The 27,990-nt window shown below is 35.4% G+C and overlaps 2 protein-coding genes across 2 annotated transcripts in view; one reads left to right on the top strand and one right to left on the bottom strand.

Annotated features, from left to right (window-relative positions):
- LOC143244087 (trafficking kinesin-binding protein 1-like) overlaps window positions 1-13,053 on the bottom strand; it is a 142,765-nt gene extending 129,712 nt beyond the window's left edge. The window contains exon 1 of the mRNA XM_076488165.1: window positions 12,874-13,053. Coding sequence (XP_076344280.1) covers window positions 12,874-12,900 — 27 coding nt within the window. The 5' untranslated portion in view covers window positions 12,901-13,053. The remainder of the gene's footprint in view (window positions 1-12,873) is intronic.
- A 559-nt stretch (window positions 13,054-13,612) lies between these two features.
- Window positions 13,613-27,990, top strand: part of LOC143244072 (uncharacterized) — a 31,664-nt gene continuing 17,286 nt past the window's right edge. Inside the window, exons 1-5 of the mRNA XM_076488101.1 lie at window positions 13,613-15,203; window positions 19,412-22,881; window positions 24,723-24,896; window positions 25,107-25,198; window positions 26,978-27,040. Coding sequence (XP_076344216.1) covers window positions 14,084-15,203; window positions 19,412-22,881; window positions 24,723-24,896; window positions 25,107-25,198; window positions 26,978-27,040 — 4,919 coding nt within the window. The 5' untranslated portion in view covers window positions 13,613-14,083. The remainder of the gene's footprint in view (window positions 15,204-19,411; window positions 22,882-24,722; window positions 24,897-25,106; window positions 25,199-26,977; window positions 27,041-27,990) is intronic.

Genomic DNA, 27,990 nt, shown 5'->3' with positions numbered 1-27,990 from the left:
GGGAGTCTTCGCATGGTTTAGAAGTAAAAAATATTTTATTACTTCTGTGTTGTGGCCACCAGCCAGCCTGGTGTCAACAGGAATGAAGTGTGTGGTAGGTTTATATGGATGAAGTTTACAACGACAACCTTGTCGGGTATTACAGAACAAATTGTTTTCTTTTTTTCTTGTCAAGATGGTGTCCGAAAATCCTTTAGTTGTTTGTCAAGGGTGAAGAGTTGTTGACATGGTTTGGTTATTTACTATCACAAAAAAAAAAATCATCAAGGTAAATGTGAACTATGTCTTCATCAATCTTTTGAGTGTACCTGATGAGTCGTGAGTAAGAAATATTTGAGTTGTGTTAAACTTCCGCATCGTATCTTTACAATAATATTTGTACAAGCAACACTGAATGTAATATTTTCGTCGCGTGGATACTATGACACTTCTGAGAGTTTAACAAATGCGCGGAGTTAACTGTTTAACTGTTAACAAAAAAATCAACAAACTAGTAATTTATTTCTTCAAAAGTTAATTCCAACTCTAACAGAAAACTGTTCAAACTTAATAGTTTGTTTGTTTTTTAATTTCGCGAAAAGCCACTCGAGGGCTATCTGTGCTAGCCGTCCCTAATTTTGTAGTGTAAGACTAGAGGGAAGGCAGCTAGTCATCACCACCCACCGCCAACTCTTGGGCTACTCTTTTACCAACAAGTAGTTGAATTGACCGTCACATTATAACGCCCCCACGGCTGAAAGGACGAGCATGTTTGGCGCGAAGGGGATGCGAACCAGCGACCCTCAGACTACGAGTCACACGCCTTAACCTACCTGGCCATGCCGGGCCCTCAAACTTAATAGTAATATTACAGGAAACAAGAAGAAACAAAAACTTTCGAAAATGATACTTTTAAATGCTTGTGAACTACGTTTCGACCACACCGAGTAGTTTTAATATCATTTTACTGAGAAGTGATGAAAAGAAGAAGTTATTATGTGTATGTTTATAATCATCATTTCTAAAACATTGCTCCCTTCATAATGATAGCGTGTGTGTGCAAATCTACAAGAGCTATCTGTGCTTAGTTATCCCGAATTTTGAACTGGCAGGCTAAAGGTAAGGCAGCTACAACTTATCACCAGTTTTAGCCCTAATTTTTATAGCGCACACTGCCAAAAGTACTTATTACATTTGTGCAACAACAGGTCGCGAACTATGATCCCTTCGATTTACAGAACTGGCACCCTAACCAATAGACAGTGTCCGAGATTTATGAATTTTAATATTATACAATTTATAATGGACAAATACATCTCTTAATGAATATTTTATTTTTGACTAAGTACGTAACTTTCGTTCGCGTAAACTATTTACAAGAAAGCCGCTCGTGACCTAGTAATTAGTGTACTGGGTTGCGGATCGGAAGTTCCAAAATTTGAGCCGCAATATGCTGCTCAACACCCGCCCGGAATGGACAGGTAAGCTAAGGTGCTCGAATCGTAATCTGAGGGTCGCAGATCGAATCCTCGTCGCACCAAACCTTTCAACCATGGGGGGCGTTATAATATGACGGTCAATCCCACTATTCCACTATTCGTTGATGAAAGAGTAGCCCAAGAGTCAGCGGTGGATGATGATGACTAATTGTCTTCTCTCTATTTTTACATTACTAAATTAGGGACGGCTAGTGCAGATAGCCCTCGTGTAGTTTTGGGCGAAATTTCAAACAAACAAACAAACTACGTACTCCGAACGTACAGTGTAGGATTGTTATAACTGTAGCCGTATGTATATATATATATATATATATGACAGTTACTGCTGACTGGTTGTCCTCTTCTTGGACAACAGTTCTAAACTAAGGATGGCTGCAATTAAACCTTATAGGATCTTTCACCTCGCCATTTAGCCCATGGGCTTCGTAAGGTGTTACTCAAGTTGAAAATACCCACCATTTATAACAACGGCTACATATTTTATTACGTATCAAAATATGATAGATGTATAGACTTCTTTCTATAAACTTACATAGAACGTTATATTATATTGGTGATCAATTTATAACGGGTATAACTATTCATTTTGTAACAATATTTAAAAGCTATATTTTCGAAAGTTAAAATAACAGTGAGACTATCTGAGATGAGAAACTCACTGACCACAAAATCACACTCTGTTAAAAATACAGTTAAAGTTAATTTTCTTACACGTTGATCTGTTTTCACCGAATTTGTATTTAGTTACAAAACTGCATTAATTTCAGGCCTACTGAGATTCAATATCCCTTCAAAACAATGGTTATGCGGCACTCTGAAATTTGTCAATTTCAGGAGATGGTTGCAGATCATGTAAAATTTATATGCAAAAACGTTTTTTGCATATAAATTTCTCAACAAGTGGGTTTCTCGACATCACAGATCATGTAAAACTTTTATTAGGCCCGACATGGCCAAGCGTGTTAAGGCGTGCGACTCGTAATCTGAGGGTCGCGGGTTCGCATCCCGGTCGCGCCAAACATGCTCGCCCTTTCAGCCGTGGGGGCGTTATAATGTGACAGTCAATCCCACTATTCGTTGGTAAAAGAGTAGCCCAAGAGTTGGCGGTGAGTGGTGATGACTAGCTGCCTTCCCTCTAGTCTTACACTGCAAAAGTTGGGACGGCTAGCACAGATAGCCCTCGAGTAGCTTTGTGCGAAATTTCAAAACAAACAAACAAATACAGAGATATATATACAAGTTTTACGATATACTGTATTCCCTAAATGTTGTTTTTCATAAGTTCTTTCCTTTTGTGTGTGAGCACCACGTGGATTTTGATGTTTCTATTTTAATTTTTTTTTTTTTGATAAAGCAAAATCTTACTGAATCCAAATTTTGTCTGAAATTCCAAAAACAAAAAAAACAAGAACTTTTATTTGATCTCAAAACAAATCATAGTGCATTATATCTACGAAATTCAAATATTTAATTGAAATAGTGCTTAACTTTTATAATGGCACCGATATTAGAATATATAAGTATGGCTGACGAATGTGTCCAAAATATTCCTAGAAACGAAGTACGAAGTATACAAGTCATTATAAACCTGAAAGTTTAGTGAAAATATCCAATATTCATTAGTTACTGATAGAAAACAAGTCTGTAAAGTGGTTTGACAACCTGGTGGTTTATTAATTGGCATGAAACAGACCTGTTTTTTAACAATAACTAAACAAACAGCTTGTCACACCTCTTCTAGCAATATTGCTTTCTATCAACAAATAAACCACCAGGTTGTCAAACCACTTCAGACAGGCTTGTTTTCTATCAACAAATAAGCTACCAGGATGTCGAACCACTTCAGACAGACTTGTTCTCCTATCAACAAATAAATCACCAGGTTGTCAAACGTCTTCTAAAAACATTGTTTTCCATCAATGAAATTAACACCAGATTTTCAGACCTTTTCAGGAAGGATTGCGATCTGTCAACGAATAAACCATTAAACTCTCAAACCATTTCTAACACATTTGTTTTCTGCCAATAAGTGAATCATCAACTTGTCGAACCTTTTCTGAAACGTTAAAGTACTTTACGGGACTGTGATTTGTTACTTTAGTTTTCTTGACGTACCAATGTAGCGAATCATCTCGTAGTTCCAGAAACTTCTTGATATCCCATATATATTTAAAAACGGCTGGTATGAATTGAGAAAATTTTTATGCAGAGGAGCGAACAACGTTTAGACTTTCTTCGGTCATCGTCAGGTTCACAAAGAAAGAAAGAGGTAACTGACCGATAGCTGACCACATGTTTAAAAGGGGTTGTGTAATTGAGTGTAGGAATGTAGAGGGCGTGCTTCATGTTTGATTATATTTATTAATATAGGTATAAAGGTGTTCCTTTGTATTGGTTTATTCTGGACTTGAGTTGTTGTATCAGTAAGGCTTTAATTTTGCGTTTGTTTATGTTTGTTTCTTTATTTAGTATTTGGGTGTTTTTTATGGTTTTGTTGTGTTTATTTGACTTGCAGTGTTCGAAAACATGTGAAGGTGACTTTTTGTGTTCTTTGAGTCTGGTTTCCATTTTTCTACTTGCTTTTTCAATATAGAAGTCGTGGCAGTTATCACATTGTATTTTGTAAATAATGTTAATGTGGTGTTTGTCAGTGTAATTTTTAAATAGTATAGACCTCAGTTTTGTGCCTGGTTTTTGAATAAATTTGGTATTAACTGGAATGTCATATTTTGTTACTAGTTTTTGCCAAATGTTGGCTATTTTTCTGCTGATGTCGGGAATATATGGTATGCAGCAGTATATGGTTTCGTGATTTTTTGATTCGTGAGATATATTTACTTTTGTTGGTTGATTTTGCCTTACGTCTAGGTGTGTGCGTATAATGTTTTCTACGGTTTGTGGAGGAAACTTATTGATGTTGATGAAGTATTGTTTTATTTTGTCTAATTCATCGTTAATTTTATCTGGTGAGCATAGTTTTATGGCTGTGTTTATTTGGTTTCTTAGTATGTTGAGTTTTTGTTTTGTTTCATGTGCTGAGTCCCAAGGAATGTATAGTCCAGTATGGGTGATTTTTCGGTGGATTTCTGTTTTAAATTGTGTAACGGTTCTTGTAATTTTGAGGTTAAAAAATGATATTTGATTTATTTCTTCCTGTTCACATGTGAAGTTAATATTGGGATGTGTAGAGTTAATGTGATTGGAAAAATTAAGTCTGTGTTTTGTAGATATGAATTCCGCAATCATGACGTCTACATATCTGTACCAGTATAGTGGTGGATGTAACGCTGTGTTAATTGCTTGTGTTTCAACTTGTGTCATAAAAATATTGCCTAGAACTGGTGATACTGGGTTGCCCATGCTTAGGTCATTTGTTTGTATATAGTAGTGGCTGTTGAACATGAAGTTTGTCTTCATCGTGGTGAATTCTATGAGAGTTGCTAATTGGTTGCTGGGAATGTCTATTGATGGGTTATGGTCTCGGATATAGAGTTCTAAGGCTATCTTGCAGGCCTCAGCGGTTGGAACTTCTGTAAAGATGGATATAACATCGAAACTGGCAATTAAGGCTTTATGATTAAGTTGATTTAGATTAGACTTGAAATTAAAAGAGTCTTTGATGAATTAGCTGGCTGATGTCACATATTTGGAAAATGCCCATGCTATGTATTTACCAAGATTGTAATTAAACGATTCATATGTGGACATTATTGGTCGTAATGGACAATCTGGTTTATGAGGTTTGGGGATGCCGTATATTTGTGGTGTGCCTGAGTCAGTCTTGCTTAGGTAGGATTAAAGTGTTTGTGAAATTGTGTTGGCTTTTTTCATTTGTAGTAGTAATTTGTTCAGTTGCGTCTCATGTGTCTTTGTTGGATTTGTGTGTATTGGTTTAAATTTGTTCGTGTCTGATAGGATGTTATTCATTTTTTGGATGTATTAATTCGTGTTCATTATGACTATAGCGTTACCTTTATCTGCTTTTAGAATTTTTATGTTTTTATCTTGTTTTATATTTTTAATGGAATTAATGTCTCTTTTTGTGTGATTCTTTTTTAGTTGTCTGTTTTATGAAATTATGTTGATGGTTTTGTGAGAAAATTCTTTGAAAAAATCGTTTAAGATGTTGTTTTTAGGTGTTTCAAACACTGCAAATCAAATAAGCACAACATAACCATAAAAAACACCCAAATACCAAATAAAAAACAAACACAAAATTAAAGAAGCCTTACTTATACAACAACTCAAACTTAGAATAAACCAATACAAAAGAATACCGTTACACGTATATTAATAAATATAACCAAACATCTAAGCACGCCCTCTACATTCCTACACTCAATTACACAACCTCTTCATACATGTGATCAAGTATCGGTCAGTTACTTCTTTCTTTCTTTGTGAACCTGACGATAACAGAAGGTCGAAACGTTGTTCGCTCCTCTACATAAAAATTTTCTCAACCCATACCAGCTGTTTTTAAATATATATTTCTCTACAAGTGGGTTTTCTCGTGATCACGGATTCTCAGTGTCCCCATATTTTCTGTCCACAACTGTAACCGTTAAGAAAGGGAAGTGTTGTCTAACTAAAAAGATTATAATAGCATGTGCCATAAGATACTGGGCACTTCACGTTGATAACATAATAGGCCTGGCATGCCCAAGCGGGTAAGACGTGCGACTCGTAATCCGAGGTTCGCGTGTTCGAGTCCGGGTCGCACCAAACGTTCTCGCTCTTTTACTCGTGGGGGGCGTTATAATGTGACGATCAATCCCACTATTCGTTGGTAAAAAAGAATAGCCCAAGAGTTGGCGGTGGGTGGTGATGACTAGCTGCCTTCCCTCTAGTCTTACACTGCCAAATTAGGGACGGCTAGCATTGATAGCCCTCGTGTAGCTTTGTGCGAAATTCCAAACGATAACATAATTTCCATTTCTCAGTTGCACAAAGATATATTAACGATTTATTTCGCACCTTTTTTTGTATGCCAAAAATAAATGTTATAATCGGCTAAACGCCATTATTACCCTCATATGAAAACTTTATACACTAAGCCTATTTGTTTCTGAATTTCGCGCAAAGCTACACAAGGGCTATCTGTGCTATCCGCCCCTAATTTAGCAGTGTAAAACTAGAGGGAAGGCAACTAGCCATCACCACCCACCGCCAACTCTAAGGCTACTCTATTACCAACGAATAGTGGTATTGACCGTCACATTATAACGCCCCCACGGCTATGAGGGTGAGCATGCTTGGCGCGACGGGCATGCTAACCCGCGACCCTCAGATTACGAGTCGCACGCCTTAACACGCTTGGCCATGCTGGGCCCATTCAACATACAGCTATAGAATCTACTGCATTATTTTTATTACTGTCAGTAAAGCTCAAGAGAAGTGGAACTTAATCGTTCTTAAAAATAAACGTGAAGCCTAAACTGTCATTTGACTGACAAATTGTCAGTGAATTCCGACCATTTCAAGGGTAAATAATAAAAATAATAAAAAAGACTAGGTCTCTTATCGTGTACCATAAAGCGGTAAAACTCAGTGACAAGTGGAGAATCAGATGATAGAGTGGGCTTCAAATTTATTTTTAGTATTTTAGACAACTTGTGTGCTGAATAACTTAGTGGAATTGGTTAATAGGATTGCCATGATGAATACAAGACAGTTAAAAATGCTATGAATGTTATATGTATAAGGAAGGAGGATGTGTTTTTTTTAAGAAGTGTAATTTGTTATTTTTGCGGTTGATTAGCATTGTTAAAGCACTGGCTTCCAGCGACGAAGCTACAACAAAATGGAGACATAAACAGATAATTAGAAAAACAAGAATAGAAGATCGAGTCATTCGAAAAACTTGAATTTCACTGAAGACAAATTACGTGAGAATACAATGGTTGAAACCTATTGTCGTAATAAACAGAACACACGTATTCCGGTAGGCTGAAAGCTAGAGTAATTGGTGGTACGCCACCTTAGTGGTTTTGCCGTAAGTCGTAAGGCTAAAAACGTGAACAATCAAGTTAAGATACCCGCTGTTAGTGAAGAATAGACAATCCATTATGTAGTTAGTGGACAATGGACAATCCATTGTGTAGTTAGTGGAGAATGGACAATCCATTGTGTAGTTAGTGGACAATGGACAATCCATTGTGTAGTTAGTGGAGAATGGACAATCCATTGTGTAGTTAATGGAGAATGAACAATCCATTGTGTAGTTAGTGTACAATGGACAATCTATTGTGTAGTTAGTGGAAAATGGACAATCCATTGTGTGGTTAGTGGACAATTCATTGTGTAGTTAGTGGAGAATGGACAATTCATTGTGTAGTTAGTGGAGAATGAACAATCCATTGTGTAGTTAGTGGACAATGAACAATCCATTGTGTTGTTCTGAACATACTGATCATTTTTCAATATTCGTTGACTCCGCTGAAGAGTGTGTTGCTGTTATTAAAGTGTGTTAATTGTAAAAATTGTTTTCTAAGTCTACTAATACTAAAGTATTATAGGTTTGAATTGTTTTTCATGCATTGTGACTTAATGTGATATAATAATAACATAATAATTTTTAGAAATCCTTATTTTGAAATAATTAGCATGAATCAAGTGAACTTAATTTTTTAAACAAGCGCTTCTTATCACTGAAGTTTCTGAACTTATTATATTATTATTATTATTATATTATTATATCCATATACAGTCCATCGCTGGTACAGTGGTAATTCTACGGATTACAACGCTAAAATTAGGGAGTTCGATTCCTATCGGTGGACTCAACAGATAGCTCGATGTGGCTTTGCTATAAGAAAACACACACACACACACTATATACAGATAGACGTTCTTCCACTTACGCCAATACAGGTGGTTAGAAGGACTGGCAGACACAAGTACAGGAATGCTTTTATGGCAAGACAAATTAAAGGATAAGGAAAGAGAGAGATATACAACTATGGAAGCAGTCAGCTAAACAGCAGATATTCATAAATACATTAAAATAAATATCAGACAAAAATTACTTCCTTATTCATACAGAATTTTCTAATGTCGTTTGTAAAAATATATCAAACACAAATAGGTGAAACAGTTGCTCTGAGAATCGTAATTGTTTGTGCAGATTTTTATCAAATGAATTTAATAGGAATTCATGATGTTAGAAAAACACGTAGGTTGAAAGAGTATTCATAGAAATGAAATAAAAACTTTTTAACCCAGCACTTTCTTCAACAAGAGCAGCTAACTCCCATTTTGCCGCTGAAGAAGAAAGGTCCACCTTTCAAAAGTGCTGGAGTTATGCGGTTTCAATTTCATTTCTATTAAGTGGTGAAGGCCCGGCATGGCCAAGCGTGTTAAGGCGGGCGACTCGTAATCTGAGGATCGCGGGTTCGCATCCCAATTGCGCCAAACATGCTCGCCATTTCAGCCGAGGGGGCGTTATAATGTCACGGTCAATCCCACTATTCGTTGGTAAAAGAGTAGCCCAAAAGTTGGCGGTGGGTGGTGATGACTAGCTGCCTTCCCTCTAGTCTTACACTGCTAAATTAGGGACGGCTAGCACAGATAGCCCTCGAGTAGCTTTATGCGAAATTCCAAAACAAACAAAAATTAAGTGGTAACGTCACAGTCTGACAGTTACGTCTAAACTTCTCATTTGTTTATGTAATTATAAATTCTCTTTTTTATTGTCATAAACAATCACATACACCAACTGTTCTTTGTCCAGCTGTTCGAATAGAATAACGAGTTTTAATGTAACTCATATAACGAAGTCATTATTGAAATTGTCATCTCAATATGCAGCCGAACACGCTAACAATTAGATCACACCTGAAATCTCCAAAAGGCACGTTGAGGTAAGGATAATGTCTTCAGTGTTATTTTTACTCACGTTCTTTTATTTCTATAAATTTAAACAGAATTTCAGGCCTATCGGTAATCAACAATACAACAAAACAGCTACCCCTAAGCGAAAACTAAAATTTTATTTGATACATACATGCTTTTTCATGTCTTAAATTACATTTGATAAACACATGCTATGTTTATATACTCGATTACATTGTTATCGAATATACAAAAGGTGGGCAAAAAAGACTCCCCTTGAAAATTTCTGTAATTTGTTATGTCTGTAACAGGTTTACTGTTCTTCATTTAGTTTAGTGCCTACGCTTGCTTCTCTATGGTTTTCTTCTCTTTTTTTTGCATATGGTGTGTATTCTTGACTGTGTATTGCGGAAGTCCCGCCTGTTCTCGTAATTTGTAGAAGATTCTTGAGCATAAGAATCAACAATGAACTAGATATGCATGTTGTACTAATGATTGGCAGTATAGTCGCCAAGCGAACGTTCTAGAGTCTCGCATGATTCGTATAAAAAGCAGCTAACGAGAAAAAGAAGAATTTTATTATTATTGGACAGCTACAGTCTATGTGCTTTAGGCCTAGGAGGCTACAATTGTGATTAACGCCTATTAATCGGAAAACTACAGAATCTGACTAGCAACGTTTACAGATTTTGAACATTGCAAACCATCAGACTTCAGTGAATTAACTTCGGTCGTTAATATTTCTACGAGCACATTAAATATATTCATCGGTAAAAATCAGCTTATAAGCGGCGTTAGGCCAACCTAACCAGCTAGCTTAAGCAAGGTGTGACAGTATCAACTCAAAAATAAGTCGCTCATCGTGGACCTCGGTCGTTGATAAAATATTCGATTCTATACATGATATAAGTCTTAGTAGTGTCTGCATATATGTCAAATTGTTCTATATAGATCATTATTTGTAAAAAAACTATTAGTAATAACAGTTATTATAAATTGCATTGTTGTAGTTTTATTGTTTAGATATCAAAACATGTATGTGTTAAAAACGAGAAATGTGTGTATCGATCTTGTTGGTAAATATAATAAATTTGATATATATTAACATTTAGTTACTTTGTAATTAAAAATTAAAATTTTCGGTTATTTGAAATTTTAATACGTAACGTTGTAACGTAATAAATTGGAGACTCGTCCGAAATATCACTATAATATGTAACATATATTTTATTACATAACAGCAAAATGTGTAAAACTCGATAGATCTGTTTCAATATGGCCTCAAATGCTAATTTTAACACTGGCTTTCGTAACTACTTGAAATGTTTATGATTTTAGTTACATTTTCTCATAACAAGTGTTGTGCACCTGTTGTGGCTTCTTACTATAATAAGCTAACAAAATGATCAAACAAGTTTTTCTGCAACAATCTGACTTAATAATAAAACTCTAAATAACACAAACCACTATCATAAGGTAATATTTAGTTATGATTCCTTCAGATTTCGGTACTGCTTCACATGTGACACGCTTTCAGTGAGTTTACACAGATATTTCTGAATGATTGACTAACATATTTTTTAGAATACTTCAAATAGTTCATCTTCTGTGTTTGTTTACCTTGTCATCTTTTGTTAATCGATTTAACTCATCTCATAATTTTCAAGTGGATTAATATCAGGTAATTGACCTGGCTATTCTATAACATCAATTCTCTTATTTCTAAGATATCTTTTAACAACTCCACAATTCCTGAGATATTTGTTTGATTATTCTGTAGACTAATTATAATAATAAGATCTAAAAACTACAGCAGGTACACAACACTTTTTATGAGGATATATAACTAAAACCATGAAAAGTTCAGGTGTTTATTAAAGCCAGTGTTAACAGTAGAATCTGAGATCGTATTTGAACAAATCTCTTATAAAGTACTGTATAAAAACATACAGTTTACATGTTCTTCTGTTATGTAATAAAATATATAACAAATTAATATTATTTTCAAGGGAAACCACTTCTTTTGTCCACCTCCTGAATGTTATGTTTATATCTTAGATTATATGTGTTATATATACATTATGTTTATACCTTGAATTACATTTCTTATACACACGTTATGTTTATATCTTGAATTACATTTGTTATGTGCACGTTATGTTTATATCTTGAATTAGATTTGTTCGCATCTCGGTCGCGCCAAACATGCTCGCCCTTTCAGCCGTGGGGGCGTTATAATGTTGACGGTCAATACCACTATTCGTTGGTAAAAGAGTAGCCCAAGAGTTGGCGGTGGGTGGTGATGACTAGCTGCCTTCCCTCTAGTCTTACACTGCTAAATTAGGAAAGGCTAGCACAGATAGCCTTCGAGAACCTTTGTGCGAAATTCAAAAACAAAAAAAAACAAATACATTTGTTATGTACACGTTATGTTTATATCTTTAATTACATTTATTATGTACACCTTATGTTTATATTATGAATTACATTTGTTATGTACACGTTATGTTTATAGCTTGAATTACATTTGTTATGTACTCCTTGTGTTTATATCTTGAATTACATTTGTTATCCATACGTTATGTTTATACCTTGAATTACATTTGTTATGTACACGTCATGTTTATGTCTTAAATTACATTTGTTATGTACACGTTATGTTTATATCTTGAATTACATTTGTTATGTACACGTTATGTTTATATCTTGAATTACATTTGTTATGTACACGTTATGTTTATATCTTGAATTACATTTGTTATGTACACGTTATGTTTATATCTTGAATTACATTTGTTATGTACACCTGATGTTCATATCTTGAATTACATTTATTATATACATTTCGTGAATTCTATATGTTACTTACGTTTTCATTCATATCTTGAACTTCTTGAAAATTGGATTCCAGGCGTAAGCGAAATGTGTATGTTATAAATGGGATTGGCCGTTTTTGTTTCGTTGTTGTTTTACGCAGTTTGTCAAAGATCCCGTTTACGATTTTATTTAAGAACATAAAATGACTTAGATGAACGTGTGTAAGTTGTTAGAACAGGAAGCATTGTGATGGTCTGCCAACGAGGATATTTTTCGTGTTTTATCTTTAACGCTCGTTTCTATAAAAATCCTCCAATTGCTTGGCACGACCAATGTTGGTAGTTGCCAGGTTTACTGGTTAACTTGGCCCCATGTGGGTGGTGGAGAAAGTAGGAGAAAATAGTTGTTTCGCCCTAAAAAGTAGGAATATTTGTTTCCGTTTTTCATTGTCAAAGCAAGGTCACGCAGCAGGAATGCTTTATTTGTTTATCGGTTGTGCGTACCTCTCGAGAAAGTAACAGATTTGTTACTGATAGGTAAAATGTGAACCAACATAAAAGCATATTAAAAACAAAACAGTTTAAATGGTCGAGCTTGCTGTATTTATATTACTATAAGTGTTAGCGACTTGTTTACAATTATTTAAAAACAACGTAAATCATTTGTACTTCATTATTAAGTAAATATATAAAAGCTTCGTGAGGGATTTCCTGCGAATTTTACATAGAACTTTAGGAAAACTTACAAAATGTGGTAGTGATAGTTGATCCATCTGCCAGGGTATGTTGTTGTTGGTCGGTTGGTTTAGGGCAAAGCCACTCTTTGAGTTATCTGCTGTGTCCACCGCGGGGAATCGAGCCTCGGATTTAACCAGGGTTATGTGACATTTGTTTTACAACCTTTAAATTTACACTCTGTACTGAGAAACATCTTTATACATCCTTAGGTTTACGTTTTGTTTTTATTACATTTGGCAGTGATCCCTATTAAATGTATTTATGGCATGCCCTTCTTGGATAGTCTTAGCTGTTTTGATCAGTATCATCTTTCATTAATCCGCTTGTGGAACTTCACGACATTTTCACATCTAACACGATGTTCTGGGCATTGTGTGCTGTAATGTGTTGTTCTAAATCACTTGGGTATTTAGCTGTCTGTTGATAAGTTGCTTCTGTATTCTAAACCTGCTTATGTCACAAGCAATTCTGAGATCTGCAAGTTGGATATAAAATAAGTTAAAAATAGGCATGGAAGGTGGCGGTGAAGAGGTAGGCTATAGTGTTCCGCCCACTTCTAGAGCAAAATTTGTAGTGATGGTAAGGGCGGGGTGGGGGGGGGCGCTGTCGACTTGCGAAATAGAAGTTTGTAGAATTTTAAGACGCGTGCTAAAACGTCGCCTGGCAACTCATCAAATATCTGTTCTCTCGAAAAAAAAAATGATAAAAGAAACGAACTTTTAAAGTGAGCTGTTATCTCGCGCTTTTAACGAGAAGCGCGTGGCTGTCTTATAGTCAACTTTAACTAAACAGTGCAGTCTGTCAACTTGTAAAAGTCAAACAACTTCTCTCAAAGTCTTTGTTTTGGTTAGTAAATACGCGATATGCATTAGTCCTAAAAGACATTAACAACAGAATGAAGCAAGCTGTTTAGGGTAAACAGGTGCTATGCAGCAGTAGTTGTGACCATCTTTATCAAACGTTACTCTGTATGATTTAACTAGGTTTGTTGAGAACACTGATCCTGGACAAATTCTACTTAAAGTTAAAAAAGCGAAAAATACATCCCCCGCTATTTTGTACTTTATGTTGAAAAGTTAAATTGCGGGAAAGAAATCTTAAGACGTAGCCAGTTTTATATCATACTTTGCGTTGACAAGACCATGTTGGTTTAAACTGAATTGTATAGGTGTGAGGCTGCTTAATCCATTCTGTTTCTAACATCAATTTCAGTAGCAGATGATTACTACAGTGAACAAACGACCCATTAGTCTGGGGGTCACGTCTAACAATGTTAATATGCGTTCCTCCTCGCTGCTGTTATGTCAAGACATTTATGGTCCTTCTGTTCGTGAAAGTATTGGAAGTGTGAGTCCAACATGTCGCCTTAGTTATGAAAAGACGACGAAATCTGCGAGTTCCTGTCTTTCTATATCGCGAAAATCTTCATTGAACAGGGTCAAGGACTCCTCTTGGAGACTTTCTGATCCGTCAGGATTTTCACATAATTTTCCTTCAGATAGACCTATTAGTCCTCTATTGCCCCCAGTCAGCTCCGTTTATCCAGAAAGAGCCAGAACTCTGTCCCCCTCTTCTTTAAGCATCAGTGTGGGGTATCATGACCGACCAGTGAGCCCACTCGTCAGTCCAATGTCTTCCAGAACACCATCGTTGTATGAATTGACAAGTAACGTATCTGGCTCTTTGGGATCTCCTGCCATCTCATGCTCGAATTTCTCGTCCACTTTAAGAACCAAACCTCCGACTTCAAGAACGTCATCTTTAAAGCAAGAATCTATTTCCAAAGCAGTTCCATCATCTTCACATTTAGCTGTTAGTGATTTAACAAGTCATTCTTCCTACTACGGCTCTACGATGTCTACATCTTTGCATTCTGCAACGGCGTACGTTCCAGAATCGTCCATCTACTCCAGTAGTAATTTCTCTTCAGCGAACAGCTATAGGCCAGAGCTTCGTCAGAGACTCGTTGTTAGGAGCTACAGGCCTTCTACTAATGTAAGAAAACAAACTACCCAGAACGTTCTCCATAAAAGAAATCGCATAATCAAGTTTCGTGAGTACCATAACGACTATGACCCCAAATCTCGCGTTTCTTTGAAATTATCGAGTATTTCTTCTATCTCAAAGGGAAGTTACCAAAGATCTGATGTATACCAATGGAACAAAGAACTGTCAAGGTCTAGAGATTCGGGTATTGGTAGTCCAGAAAGTTCATCATCATTGTCTCCAAATATTAATCATCAACAAAAACCCAATAAGCTCCTGTCTGTTGAAGAAAGTTTAAAGAAATATTCAATAGAGGAAGTAGAACATTTTAGAGATCCTGTCTGCTGTCAAGGTTAGTTGGTTAATTAGTTAAATATTCACTTGAATTCCAGTCACATCTTTAAAGTTGATATACAGGTATGATTATCGTATCGTGTATCATTATCACCTATATATACATGTTCTAACGGTTATCCACAAATGTTGGTATGATTAACGTGTCTGTTCAATAGAAATTAAGTTATAATATTTTAATTTCACTGTTTAATTCTATAGTTGCCTATTGAAAATCTTTGCATAAAATTATCTGTTAACTAACTGATAACATAGAACATAAAAATATTGAAACCTTCTTTAATATTATTTCTTATTTATCTTTAAACTTACGTTTAATTTGTCTTGTAAGTTTGAATGGGGTTAGATATGTCTTTTATAAAATATTTTTCATATCATCTTTTGGTCTCAAAATTCAGGCGAGAGGGTTTTATTAATGAAAATCCTTTTGCGTTAATTACGTTTCTCAGAGAGACATGCCTCACCCCCCCAATGACACAGCGGTAAGTCTGCGGGCTTACAATGATATAAACCTGGTTTCGATACCTGTGGTGGACAGAGTTTAGGTTTGTGCTCGATTACAAACAACAATAACGTGCTGTTTTTTTCCTCCTTTTCCTTCCAAACACTTTTCAGTCAACCATCATCCCTCTATTTCTTGGTGGATTCACTTGAAACATGGTAGGATCCAATACTCCCCAAAACTCAATTTTTTTATTTAGGCCTTTTTTGAAGGATTTTATATGATCAAAGTTCAAACAACCAAAAATGTATATTTAAGTCTTCCTTTCGATAATGTATAAAGCAATCAAGATGAAAATTGTAACAAAAATCCACTAACACGAATCTTAGTTATAAGCAAAAAAGCTTAGATTTTTTTGTGAGCTACGTTCTGTCCAGTCCTTGAAACTTTATGTGGCATTTCAAAACTCATTTTATGAGGCTTTCCACCATTAGTTAACATGGAAAGCTCATTTTGTCTGGATCTGGACCCTTAGTTAATGACGAAAGCTCATACTATGGATTCTTACCATTGACTAACACATAAAAAATCGTTTTAATTCTATCGGTGGTCTTTAGACGATACTTAAAGTTCATCTTAATATGGGAAAAGCTCGTTTTGTTTGACTTTTCATTTTGATTAGTTCTTGGACTTTGGTTGACACAGAAAAGTTCTTTTTGGTTTTATCGATGAGTTAGATAATACGTAAAGTTGCTTTTGTTTGAGTCTTGAACCTCGGCTGACAGAAAAACTCGTTTTGGTTTGTTAACTTTTTGCTTTGATTTGGTGTGGTTTATTTTGAACTTCGCGCAAAGCAACTCGAGGGCTATCTGCGCTATCCGTTCCTGATTTAGCAATGTAAGACTAGAGGGAAGGCAGGTAGTCATCGCCACTCGCTGCCAACTCTTGGGTTACTATTTTACTAACGAATAGTGGGATTGACGTCCTCACGGTTGAAAGGGCGAGCATGTTTGGTGTGACGGGGATTCGAACCCGCGGCCCTCAGATTACGAGTCGAGTGCATTAACCACCTGGCCATGCCGGGCCTGTGCTTTTGACCTGTATAACTAACGACATGTTGCCCATGGTTTAACTGTAAATCAGCTGTTTTTGTTTTAGGTATTTCTATTTTGTTTTTTATATTTCCTTACAACTACAATACCAGTTCAAGTATAAATAATAACATTTTAAAAGGAAAAAACTATGAAACTTAAATAATGTGTGATTTCTTACAACAAAACCACATTAGGCTATCTGCTGAGCCCACCGAGGGGAATCGAACCCCTGATTTGAGCGTTGTAAATCCGAAGACATACCGCTGTACAAGCGGGGAGCGAAACGTAAATAATACGAAACAACAATTTCACGTTGGTTTACAGTAAATAACTGTTGGATTGTTTTATCCTCCAAGCTGTACAGTGGGCTATGTTTATGCTGTTTTCCTCAAAGAGATAGTACCCAGTACCCTCCATTGTTCGTTATAAAACTTCAAACTTACCCACTGGACCACCAACGGGCGTTATATTTATATCCACTTTTACTGTATTAGGCATAAGAACCTCAGAATTGAGTATTTAATGGGTTCTCTTTTATAATTAACTAAATCAGACACACATGTTAACAGTTTCATGACTATCAGACGCTATTTTCTTCCATATTTAGTGATATAAGTTTCCTTTAATTAATATGCTTTTGAATGTATCAACCAATGCCACATAATTCTCATTTTGGTTGGAAAGACTGTCAACTTTAAGGCATTTTTTATCAGAATGCATTCCTTCTCTTCTATAACCCTCCCACTTAGGGGGAATATCTGTCTTCTCCCTTCTCCTCTATGTCCCTCTCAATCAGGGGTGGAGGTAGGAGAAAGGTGTTATGTTTATGTTCCTTTATTTATATATATATATATATCATTACGTTTTGGATAACAGGCCTTGTAGTTTACCTTTTAATTCTAAACTACTTGTTTTATTTTTTAACTTTTATCTGTGTTACAACTCTCAAAATCTTCGAGTAACATAGTAGCTTTTCGACTTCCTCAATAATAACTAACTTAGATATGTCACGATGAAAATATTAATCTTTATTACAGTTTCAAAGTTATATAACACCAAAAACTCAGTAAAATAAATGTTGATGTTTTCCAATTTATACAGACTTTTATAGCAAAATTGTTTGTTTTTTTTGCTATTTTATAGTTATTCCTACAACCAAAACAATATACCAATATAATACTGTTATCAACCATATTTATCTTATTTTATTCTAAAAGATACCACATCTCATGTAACGATGATGTAGATGAAGGCCCACATAGGTCGTACTTGACGCAATGTTTAACATGCGCTCGACTCGTAATATGAGGGTCGCAGTTTCGAATATCCGTCACACCAAACGTGCTGGCCCTTTCAGCTGTGGGGTGGTATAATGTGACGGTCAATCCCACTTTTCGTTGGTAAAAGAGTGGCCCAAGAGTTTGTGGTGGGTGATGATGACTAGCTTCCTTCCCTCTAGTCTTTCACCGCTAAATTAGGGATGGCTAGCGCAGATAGCCCTCGTGTAGCTTTGCGCGAAATTCAAAAACAAACAAACAAATGGTTAGCATGTAAGGCTGTGGATAAGTTAGTCCTGGGTTTAACCGTACAGTGGTATCCCTCTGAACAGTCTCTAGAGTCACCCTTTATTCACTTGAAAATCAACCGTGTGGCAGTAAGTGCTCCTGACTTGTTGTCCTTCACTGATTGTTATAATTTATAGATGGTTCTACCTGTATTCTAGGTCTCTAATCTGAGCATCTATCCCCCCAAGTTGAATAAAGTACAGTTCAGATTGAAAATATTAAATGTGTGACTAAATTTTTATCACAAAGCTATTCTGCTACGAGTTCAGTAATGAAGAATGCATCTGTATCGAGACGTCGCAAAAAGAGACAACTAAACCAACATGATATCAATATGTCAATCATGGTGTCCAACATGATGATAAATGAATCAACACAGAGTGAAGATAATAATATTGAGGAATCGTTAGAATTGCTGTTTAAGATAAATCTAAGTTACTAGTTACTATAACAAATGGATAAAACCTGTTGGACCATTCAAGATGAATCCAAGCTAACACGGCACATGGACAAAAGCTGTCAGATCTCTCAGTGTAAATCTAAGTTAGTACAACGTACAGATGAAAGCCATTAGATCTCTTGAGATGAATTCAAACTTAAATAAGAAATGAATGGAATAATTTGTATGTTTAAAAAAAATCCAGTTAGATTTTTTTAAGATAAGCCCATGACTACAACAACAGGTAGACGAAATCATTTGGATGTTTTAAAATAAATTTAGACCACAATAACAAATGGATGAAACCGGTTGTTGTTGTTTGTGATAAATCCTTTTCTAAACCTTTTATAAAAGCTGTTGGAAGTTTTCTTGAAATAGTATTAGGATTTTTTTTCTATCGCAAACATATCGCCTTTGATCAAAGATACTGCTCAACCACTATGAACCGCTTGTATTTTGAATATGATGGTAAAGTTTAAAAGTGATCTAATTACAATATTATTAAATTTGTTTCTTAGTTAAATCCCTGACAGATTGCTGTTCAATTTTGAGTATTATAATGTATTTAAACATGTATTTTGTTTTAAAAGTCCGATCTATTTTACTTCAGAAGTTTTCTCTTCAAATTTTATACATCATTTGCAAAACTGACTTTTCATTTTACAGACTTATATCTCAATGAAGTAGCCACGACAAGGAGAGAAGCATCTCTAGACATTGGCTTTCCAGGGCCTAGTCCCGTACTTGAAAATCCAGTTGAAATAAACACTAAGCATTTAGTCTCAACATCAGAGCTACCTTCTTTGTTAGGCAGTGACTTAGATGAAGTATACCTCTATCAAAAACCAAACCTAAACCAAACATCTGAAGTTCCACCAACATTAAACTCACACCAAACACAAGACCTGGGCGAAACATCTGAGTTCTTAACAGAATCAAACTTACACCTAACAAACAACCTGAACAAAACATCTGAAGCTCCACCAACGTCAAACTTAGACCATACAAATAACCTGGACAAAACGTCTGAAGTTCTACCCACATCAAATGAATATCAAACAAACAGCCTGAACAAAACACTTGGCGTTACACCAACATCAAACTTAGACCATAAACATAACCGGGATAACACGTCTGAAGTTCTACCCACATTAAATGAACACCAAACAAACAGCCTGAACAAAATATCTGAAGTTCTAACTACATTAAACTCACATCAAGTAGCTGACGTTAGTAAAACATCTGATGTTCCACAATCAAAAATAAATCAGAACAAGAGAGCTGAAGCCTTATCAATATCAAACATAGAACAAGCACACAATTTGAGCAAAAAATCTGAAGTTATACTAATATCAAACGAACACCAAACACCAAGTCTGAACAAAAACAAAACAACAAAACGAATTCAGAAAAAAAAACATAACAAAAGACCTGAAGCTCTATCAACATCTAACTTAGACCAAACACACGACCTGAACAAACTTTCTAAAGTTCTACATATATCAGACTTAAACCAAACAAACAATTCTAGCAAAACATTTGAAGTTATACTAACACCAAACGAAGACCAAACACACAATCAAAACAAAACCTCTGAAGTTACGTCAACATCAAATTTAGACCAAACAAACAATCTGAGCAAAAAGTCTCAAGTTCCACTGACATCAAACAAACATCACAACCTGAACCAGACATCTGAAGCTCTAACTACATCAAACTCACATCAAACCCTTGACGTTAGTAAGACATCTGAAGTTCCACCAACATCAAATAAACATCAGCTACACAACCTGAACCAGACATCTGAAGCTCTAACTACATCAAACTCACATCAAACCCTTGACGTTAGTAAGACATCTGAAGTTCCACCAACATCAAACAAACATCAGCTACACAACCTGAACCAGACATCTAAAGCTCTAACTACATCAAACTCACATCAAACCATTGACGTTAGTAAGACATCTGAAGTTCCACCAACATCAAACAAACATCAGCTACACAACCTGAACCAGACATCTGAAGCTCTAACTACATCAAACTCACATCAAACCCTTGACGTTAGTAAGACATCTGAAGTTCCACCAACATCAAATAAACATCAGCTACACAACCTGAACCAGACATTTGAAGCTCTAACTACATCAAACTCACATCAAACCCTTGACGTTAGTAAGACATCTGAAGTTCCACCAACATCAAACTTACACCACACAAAAGATCTCAACAAAATATCTGAAGCTTCACCAGTACCACATGATGCGCATAAGAAACACAACCGAAACAAAACAAATGAAATTTCACAAACATCAAAATTAAATAAGAAACCAAGACAGAAAAAAAACTCTGAAGCTCTATCAATATCAAACGTAGTCCAAACACACGACCTGAACAAAACCTCTGTAGTTACACCTACGACAAATTTAGACCAAACAAACAATCTGAGTAAACTATCCGAAATTGCATTAACAACAAATGAACATCAAATACATGACCTGAACAAAACATCTGAAGTTCCACCTACACTAATCGAACATCAAATACACAACTTGAGCAAAACATTTGAGGTTTCACCAACACCAAACAAACATCAACTACACAACCTGAACAAGCTAACTAAAGTTCTAGATACGTCAAACTCACATCAAACACTCGATGTTAGTAAAACACCGGAAGTTCCACCAACATCAAGCTTACGCCAAACAAATGACCTCAAAATATCTGAAGCTTCACAAGTATCATATGATATGGACAAGAAACACAACCGGAAAGAAACATCTGAAATTTCACCAACATCAAAAGTAACTCAGAAACACAAACAAAACAAAACCTCTGAAGCTCTCTCAACATCAAACGTAGACCAAACACACGACCTGAACAAACTCTCTGAAGTTCTAAATATATCTAACTTAAACCAAACCAACAATCCAAGCAAAACATCTCAAGTTCTACTAACATTGAACGATAACCAAATACGCAATCAAAACAAAACACCTGAAGTTACGTCAACATCAAAAGCAAATCAGAAGCAAAGCCAGAACAAAAGATCTGAAGCTCTATCAGTATCAAACGTAGACCAAATACACGACTTGAACAAAACATCTGAAGTTCCACCATCATTAAACGAACAACAAATACACAACTTCAACAAAACATCTGAAGTTCCATCAACATCAAACGAACACCGAATACACATCTCAAACAAATCACCTGAAGTTCCACCAACATCAAACGAATACCAAATGCACATCTCAAACAAATCATCTGAAGTTTCACCAACATCAAACGAACACCAAATACACATCTCAAACAAATCATCTGAAGTTCCACCAACATCAAACGAAAACCAAATACACAACCTTAATAAAACATGTAAAGTTCCACCAACATCAAACGATAACCAAAAACAGAGCCTAAATAAAGCATCTGAAGTTCCACCAACATCAAACGATAACCAAAAACAGAGCCTAAATAAAGCATCTGAAGTTCCACCAACATCAAACGATAACCAAAAACACAACCTCCATAAAGCATCTGAAGTTCCACCAACATCAAACAATAACCAAAAACAGAGCCTAAATAAAGCATCTGAAGTTCCACCAACATCAAACAATAACCAAAAACACAACCTCCATAAAGCATCTGAAGTTCCACCAACATCAAACAATAACCAAAAACACAACCTCCATAAAGCATCTGAAGTTCCACCAACATCAAACAATAACCAAAAACACAACCTCCATAAAGCATCTGAAGTTCCACCAACATCAAACAATAACCAAAAACACGACCTCAATAAAGCATCTGAAGTTCCACCAACATCAAACGATAACCAAAAACACAACCTCAATAAAGCATCTGAAGTTCCACCAACATCAAACGATAACCAAAAACACGACCTCAATAAAGCATCTGAAGTTCTACAAACATTAAATGATTATCAGAGTAATGATATTAACAAAATGTCAGAAGTTCCAACAACATTCCAGAAGGAAGAAAACTCAACACCTCGACCACAAACATTGTCTGTAAATGATGTTAAGGTACAACAGAAACCCAAGAGGATCAGATTTAGAAAGTATAATATAAATGATTTTAACTTCATGAAAGTTCTCGGCAGGAGTGGATTTGGTAAAGTAAGTTCTTAAAAATATTATTTATGATATACAAATATGGCTTAAAATGAATTTATTTAGATCATTTAACAAAGTTTCGATCCAATAGCAGTTTTGAAACAGCATATAATGTAAAATTAGGCGTTTTTATTCAAGTTACTTCAGGAATTTGAATAATAATTGTGTGTATGTGTGTAGAAAACCTCTTGATGTTATAACGCAACTTAAAGTTTTAACGCAAGCGTGTTAAGTGTTTCATTTCCGCAGGTTTATAAGTGGACTCACATAACAGTTTTATTACGAAAACGGGAAAGCTCTGATAACGTTTAAAAGACAACCCTAAAGACCTTTTTATGTTAGCTTTATACTAAATACTAAAGGTTTGTACTACTGCACTTTGAATAGTCTGTTTTGTTACAAGTTTGTAATACAAACTTTCTTTTCTTTGTTTGTGGGCGTCACTTTCAACAAGAAATACATTTTTAACTGATAGCTTATAGGACCCTCTCCTAAAACTAAACGATCCGAATTAAGTAATCATATAAATTTTGTATAGTTAATGTAAAAAAGCTAACGATCTCGGTGGAGTGACTAAAGGGTAATATGTTGTTCGGTGGAGTGACTAAAGGGTAATATGTTGCTCGGTGGAGTGACTAAAGGGTAATATGTTGTTCGGTGGAGTGACTAAAGGGTAATATGTTGCTCGGTGGAATGACTAAAGGGTAATATGTTGTCCGGTGGAATGACTAAAGGGTAATATGTTGTCCGGTGGAATGACTAAAGGGTAATATGTTGTTCGGTGGAGTGACTAAAGGGTAATATGTTGTTCGGCGGAATGACTAAAGGGTAATATGTTGTCCGGTGGAGTGACTAAAGGGTAATATGTTGCTCGGTGGAATGACTAAAGGGTAATATGTTGTCCGGTGGAATGACTAAAGGGTAATATGTTGTCCGGTGGAATGACTAAAGGGTAATATGTTGTTCGGTGGAGTGACTAAAGGGTAATATGTTGTTCGGTGGAGTGACTAAAGGGTAATATGTTGTTCGGTGGAGTGACTAAAGGGTAATATGTTGTTCGGTGGAGTGACTAAAGGGTAATATGTTGCTCGCTGGAATGACTAAAGGGTAATATGTTGTCCGGTGGAATGACTAAAGGGTAATATGTTGTTCGGTGGAGTGACTAAAGGGTAATATGTTGTTCGGCGGAATGACTAAAGGGTAATATGTTGTCCGGTGGAGTGACTAAAGGGTAATATGTTGCTCGGTGGAATGACTAAAGGGTAATATGTTGTCCGGTGGAGTGACTAAAGGGTAATATGTTGTTCGGTGGAGTGACTAAAGGGTAATATGCTGTTCGGTGGAATGACTAAAGGGTAATATGTTGTTCGGTGGAGTGACTAAAGGGTAATATGTTGCTCGGTGGAATGACTAAAGGGTAATATGTTGTCCGGTGGAGTGACTAAAGGGTAATATGTTGTCCGAAAAAAAAACCTTGCAAGGCAGTTATGTGAAGAGGGCTAAAGCTATGGGTGCAAGAGAACTGAGGTGATTAAAACGTTGGGAACTTGTTCAATGGCACCCATTCTCCTGTACTTTACCTTATGTATCTAAGAAACATTAACCTCCCAAAATGACTAAAACTACAAAAAAACTTATTTCAAGGCGTATCCTAAAATGATTCAAATGAACAATTTTTTTCGCACTCTCGACCCTGCTACTTGCAAGTGGAAGAAATCTAATATGCAAGAAATCAATTACAATGAACTTGAAGTATTAGACAAAAATAAAGCATTAAAATGATCAAATACATGTCCCGAGTTGAAATGTATTGTGAACCTCTAAAGATTATATACTTTATAAAGGTCATGCTAGCTGAGCTTAAGGGAACCGACCGATACTTCGCTATCAAGTGTTTGAAAAAGAATATAGTGATAGAAGATAATGACATAGAGAGCACAGTTATTGAAAGGAAGATGCTGGCGCTTGGAAACAGGCATCCTTTCCTGTGTAAACTTTTCTGTACTTTCCAGACCGAGGTTTGTAATGTTCTTGTGTATGGAAATTACTAGTAACTGGAAAATATATGTATAACAATAGTTTATTATTACATTTAAAGTAATGGATGGTTGGGAGTGTGTCTTTCTAATTAAATTAATGGAAAAGTGTGTTATAATAAAGATGTTTTAGAACAACTCTTGTCATTGTTAACTAAGAGTTAATTAAGCGTGTTTCCATCTTTTTTACAGGGACACCTTTTCTACGCTATGGAATACTTGGGTGGAGGTGATCTTATGTTCCATGTCGAACAGTCTGGAAAATTTGATCAGGACAGAGCCAGGTGATTTATTTCACCTTTCTAAAATTATTTAGGGATATTTTTCTTAACATAGCCATAAGTAATGATAAATAAATAATAAATTTGATATTTCATATTTTTTATTACATTGTTTCAATTTTGTAAACAGAGCTGCGAAATATTTTTACTGTATATTGTGTTTTATTGGCAATTTTCTTTAAATAAAATTTCCACAACTTAGAATTATTTTTCAGGCGCATTGTGCTAGTATTTTAAAAACTATTACAACAAGCAACGTTTCGTGGTTCAATAAAAAGTGAAGTTATTTAATATAACTTACAGCCGACTAGTTTAGGTAAACGTGTTACCATCATAAGAGCAAATTTCTACAGCGTCCGTTAAGTGTCCAGTTTTAACTGTTAATGGACGAGTTCATCTTTGAAGAGCAACGTCAAGATTTAGTGAGTAAGATAATCCATACTTGTTGAAATAGTTCAGATAAACAGGTCTTCCAATACGACATGTTGATTGGCCCATCATCTCTGTTTATACATACACGTGTGTTTTTGATAGGCCAGGCATGTCCAGGTGGTTAAGATACTCGACACGTAGGCTGAGGATCGCGGGTTCGAATCCCCGTAACACCAAACATGCCTGCTCTTTCAGCCGTGGGAGCGTTATAAATTACGATCATCCCCACTACTTGTTGGCAATGGGTGATGACTAGTTGGTTTCCCTCTAGTCTTACACTGCTAAATTAGGCGGCTAGCGCAGATAGCCCTCGTGTGGCTTTGTGCGAAATTCAAAACAAACAAAACCAAAACCTCTCTCTCAGGACACTTTCTCTCATTGCTTTTCTTTCAGCATCATTTCTTTGCCGCCAGTTAATATGATTTGCTTTATTCGATCATGAATCCAAAGGTTAACAAAATATACAAACACCACAATCCGCTTTATTTCTATGTTTATCTTCCTGTCAAAATATTTTACAGATTTCACTTATGAGTATACTTTTTCCAATCAGAAGAAACAGCTTTTTATAAAATTATATTATTGGATTACTGTTACTGTTACGTCATCTGGCATCACCAATCCGCTTCTCGGCTCTGACGTTTTATTTTTAAATTTGTGTCGGTTTTCCACGACCATAGGTCTTAATAAAGAATGACAAAACATGTTTCAGGTAAGACGTAATAATATGAAATCTTCTGCTGCAGCCGATTACTTCCTGAACTATGTCGGTACTTATGACTGAATGAATACAAAAATCTTAACATACGCGCAAACTAACACAGAAAGAAACTTAAAAGAAAATATTTTCATAATAAAAACAGATCCTTATGTATAAACAAAGATAACGGGCCAATCAGCTGTCCTGTTGGGAGACCGGTTTATCTGAAACATTTTCGCACGTATGACTTACCTGCCGCCATATACTTTAATTGTATTTTTCAAAAATGAACTCGTCCATTAACGGTTAGAACTAAGCTTTTCACGGACACTGCAGAATTTTGGCATGATAATGGTAACACGTTTACCAAAACTAGTTGTCTGTAAATCAAATTATATAACTTTACTTATTATAGTGCCAAAAAACCTGTTTATTTTTACGATTTTTCTGTACTTTTTAGCGTAATAATAATATCGACTATCAGGGCACTACTCAAAGTTAAATATTGTTTCTTTAAATCTCCCAAACACAAGTTGTTTTTACAAACAACACTGCAATTGTTCATTATAACCAATGTAAACTACATTAATTAATATTAGTTTACACACATGAATAACGTTTTACATAAAAGCAATTCGTTTAATCAACAGGTTTTATGCAGCGGAGATCGTGGTAACCCTGAAGTTCATGCACGAGAAAAGAATCATCTACAGGTTGGATTTTCCCTTTATGTATTTGTCGTTTGCCTGTGATCATAAATTTTGCTGTGCAAAATATTTTTACTTATTTAAATGGAATCAAAGCCACAAAAGGCAGTTATTTAAAAAAACATATATATTATTATAGGATATTGTTTATTGACAAATAATTTGTATAGGAAGTATATTCTGACTATTATTATTATTATTATATATTATCACAGAATACTGTTTATTGACAAATAATTTGTATAGGAGTATAGTCTCACTGTTATTTCAACTACTACCTTTTATAGGATAAACAAAAAAGCACCAATAAGACATCAAACAATCAACTTCATATAACTATTTGTGGTTTCAGATGACACAAAACTGAGCCTAAAAAACAGAAGCATGATAGAAGCATTCTAGATCACATTTTTAAATATATATATAATTCATGTTAACGAGAAATCCGCTCAAAGTAGAAATGTATTATAAAGACGGTTGGTATAGGTATTAAAATTTTAATTAAAGTAAAGTACAGAACAATTTGTTTTGACTTTCAAGTGTTTTAATTAAAGTTTTAATATCTATACTAGCTGTCTTTAACATACCTATATATAAAATGTTACCCTGTTTTATTGCAAGTTAAGTCAAAACCAAATACAACTTATTTTGTAATAATTAATTCCCTATCAACTTTATTCCATCCTTTTACACGCATGTTTCGTAAGCAATTATATAATGGCTTGAAATTAGTATTTTCCAAGGAAGTATTTACGTATTGTCACTATTTTCGAAACAAAAAAATAAAATTATTTCCGATGTCATGGCCTTTCGACTTCATTGTATAATAATATGCAGTCTTTCCTTGACGAAGACTTCTAGTCGAACCGTTAGCAAATATGAATATAGCGAGTTCTATACATAAGAGTACGTAAAACTTATAACAGAGAAATTGGATTTTGGCCAGGCATGGTGAG

This window comes from Tachypleus tridentatus, chromosome 1 (assembly GCF_004210375.1).
Source record: "Tachypleus tridentatus isolate NWPU-2018 chromosome 1, ASM421037v1, whole genome shotgun sequence".
In the NCBI taxonomy this organism is placed as follows: Eukaryota; Metazoa; Arthropoda; class Merostomata; order Xiphosura; family Limulidae; genus Tachypleus; species Tachypleus tridentatus.
This window is presented reverse-complemented; position numbering and strand designations above follow the sequence as displayed.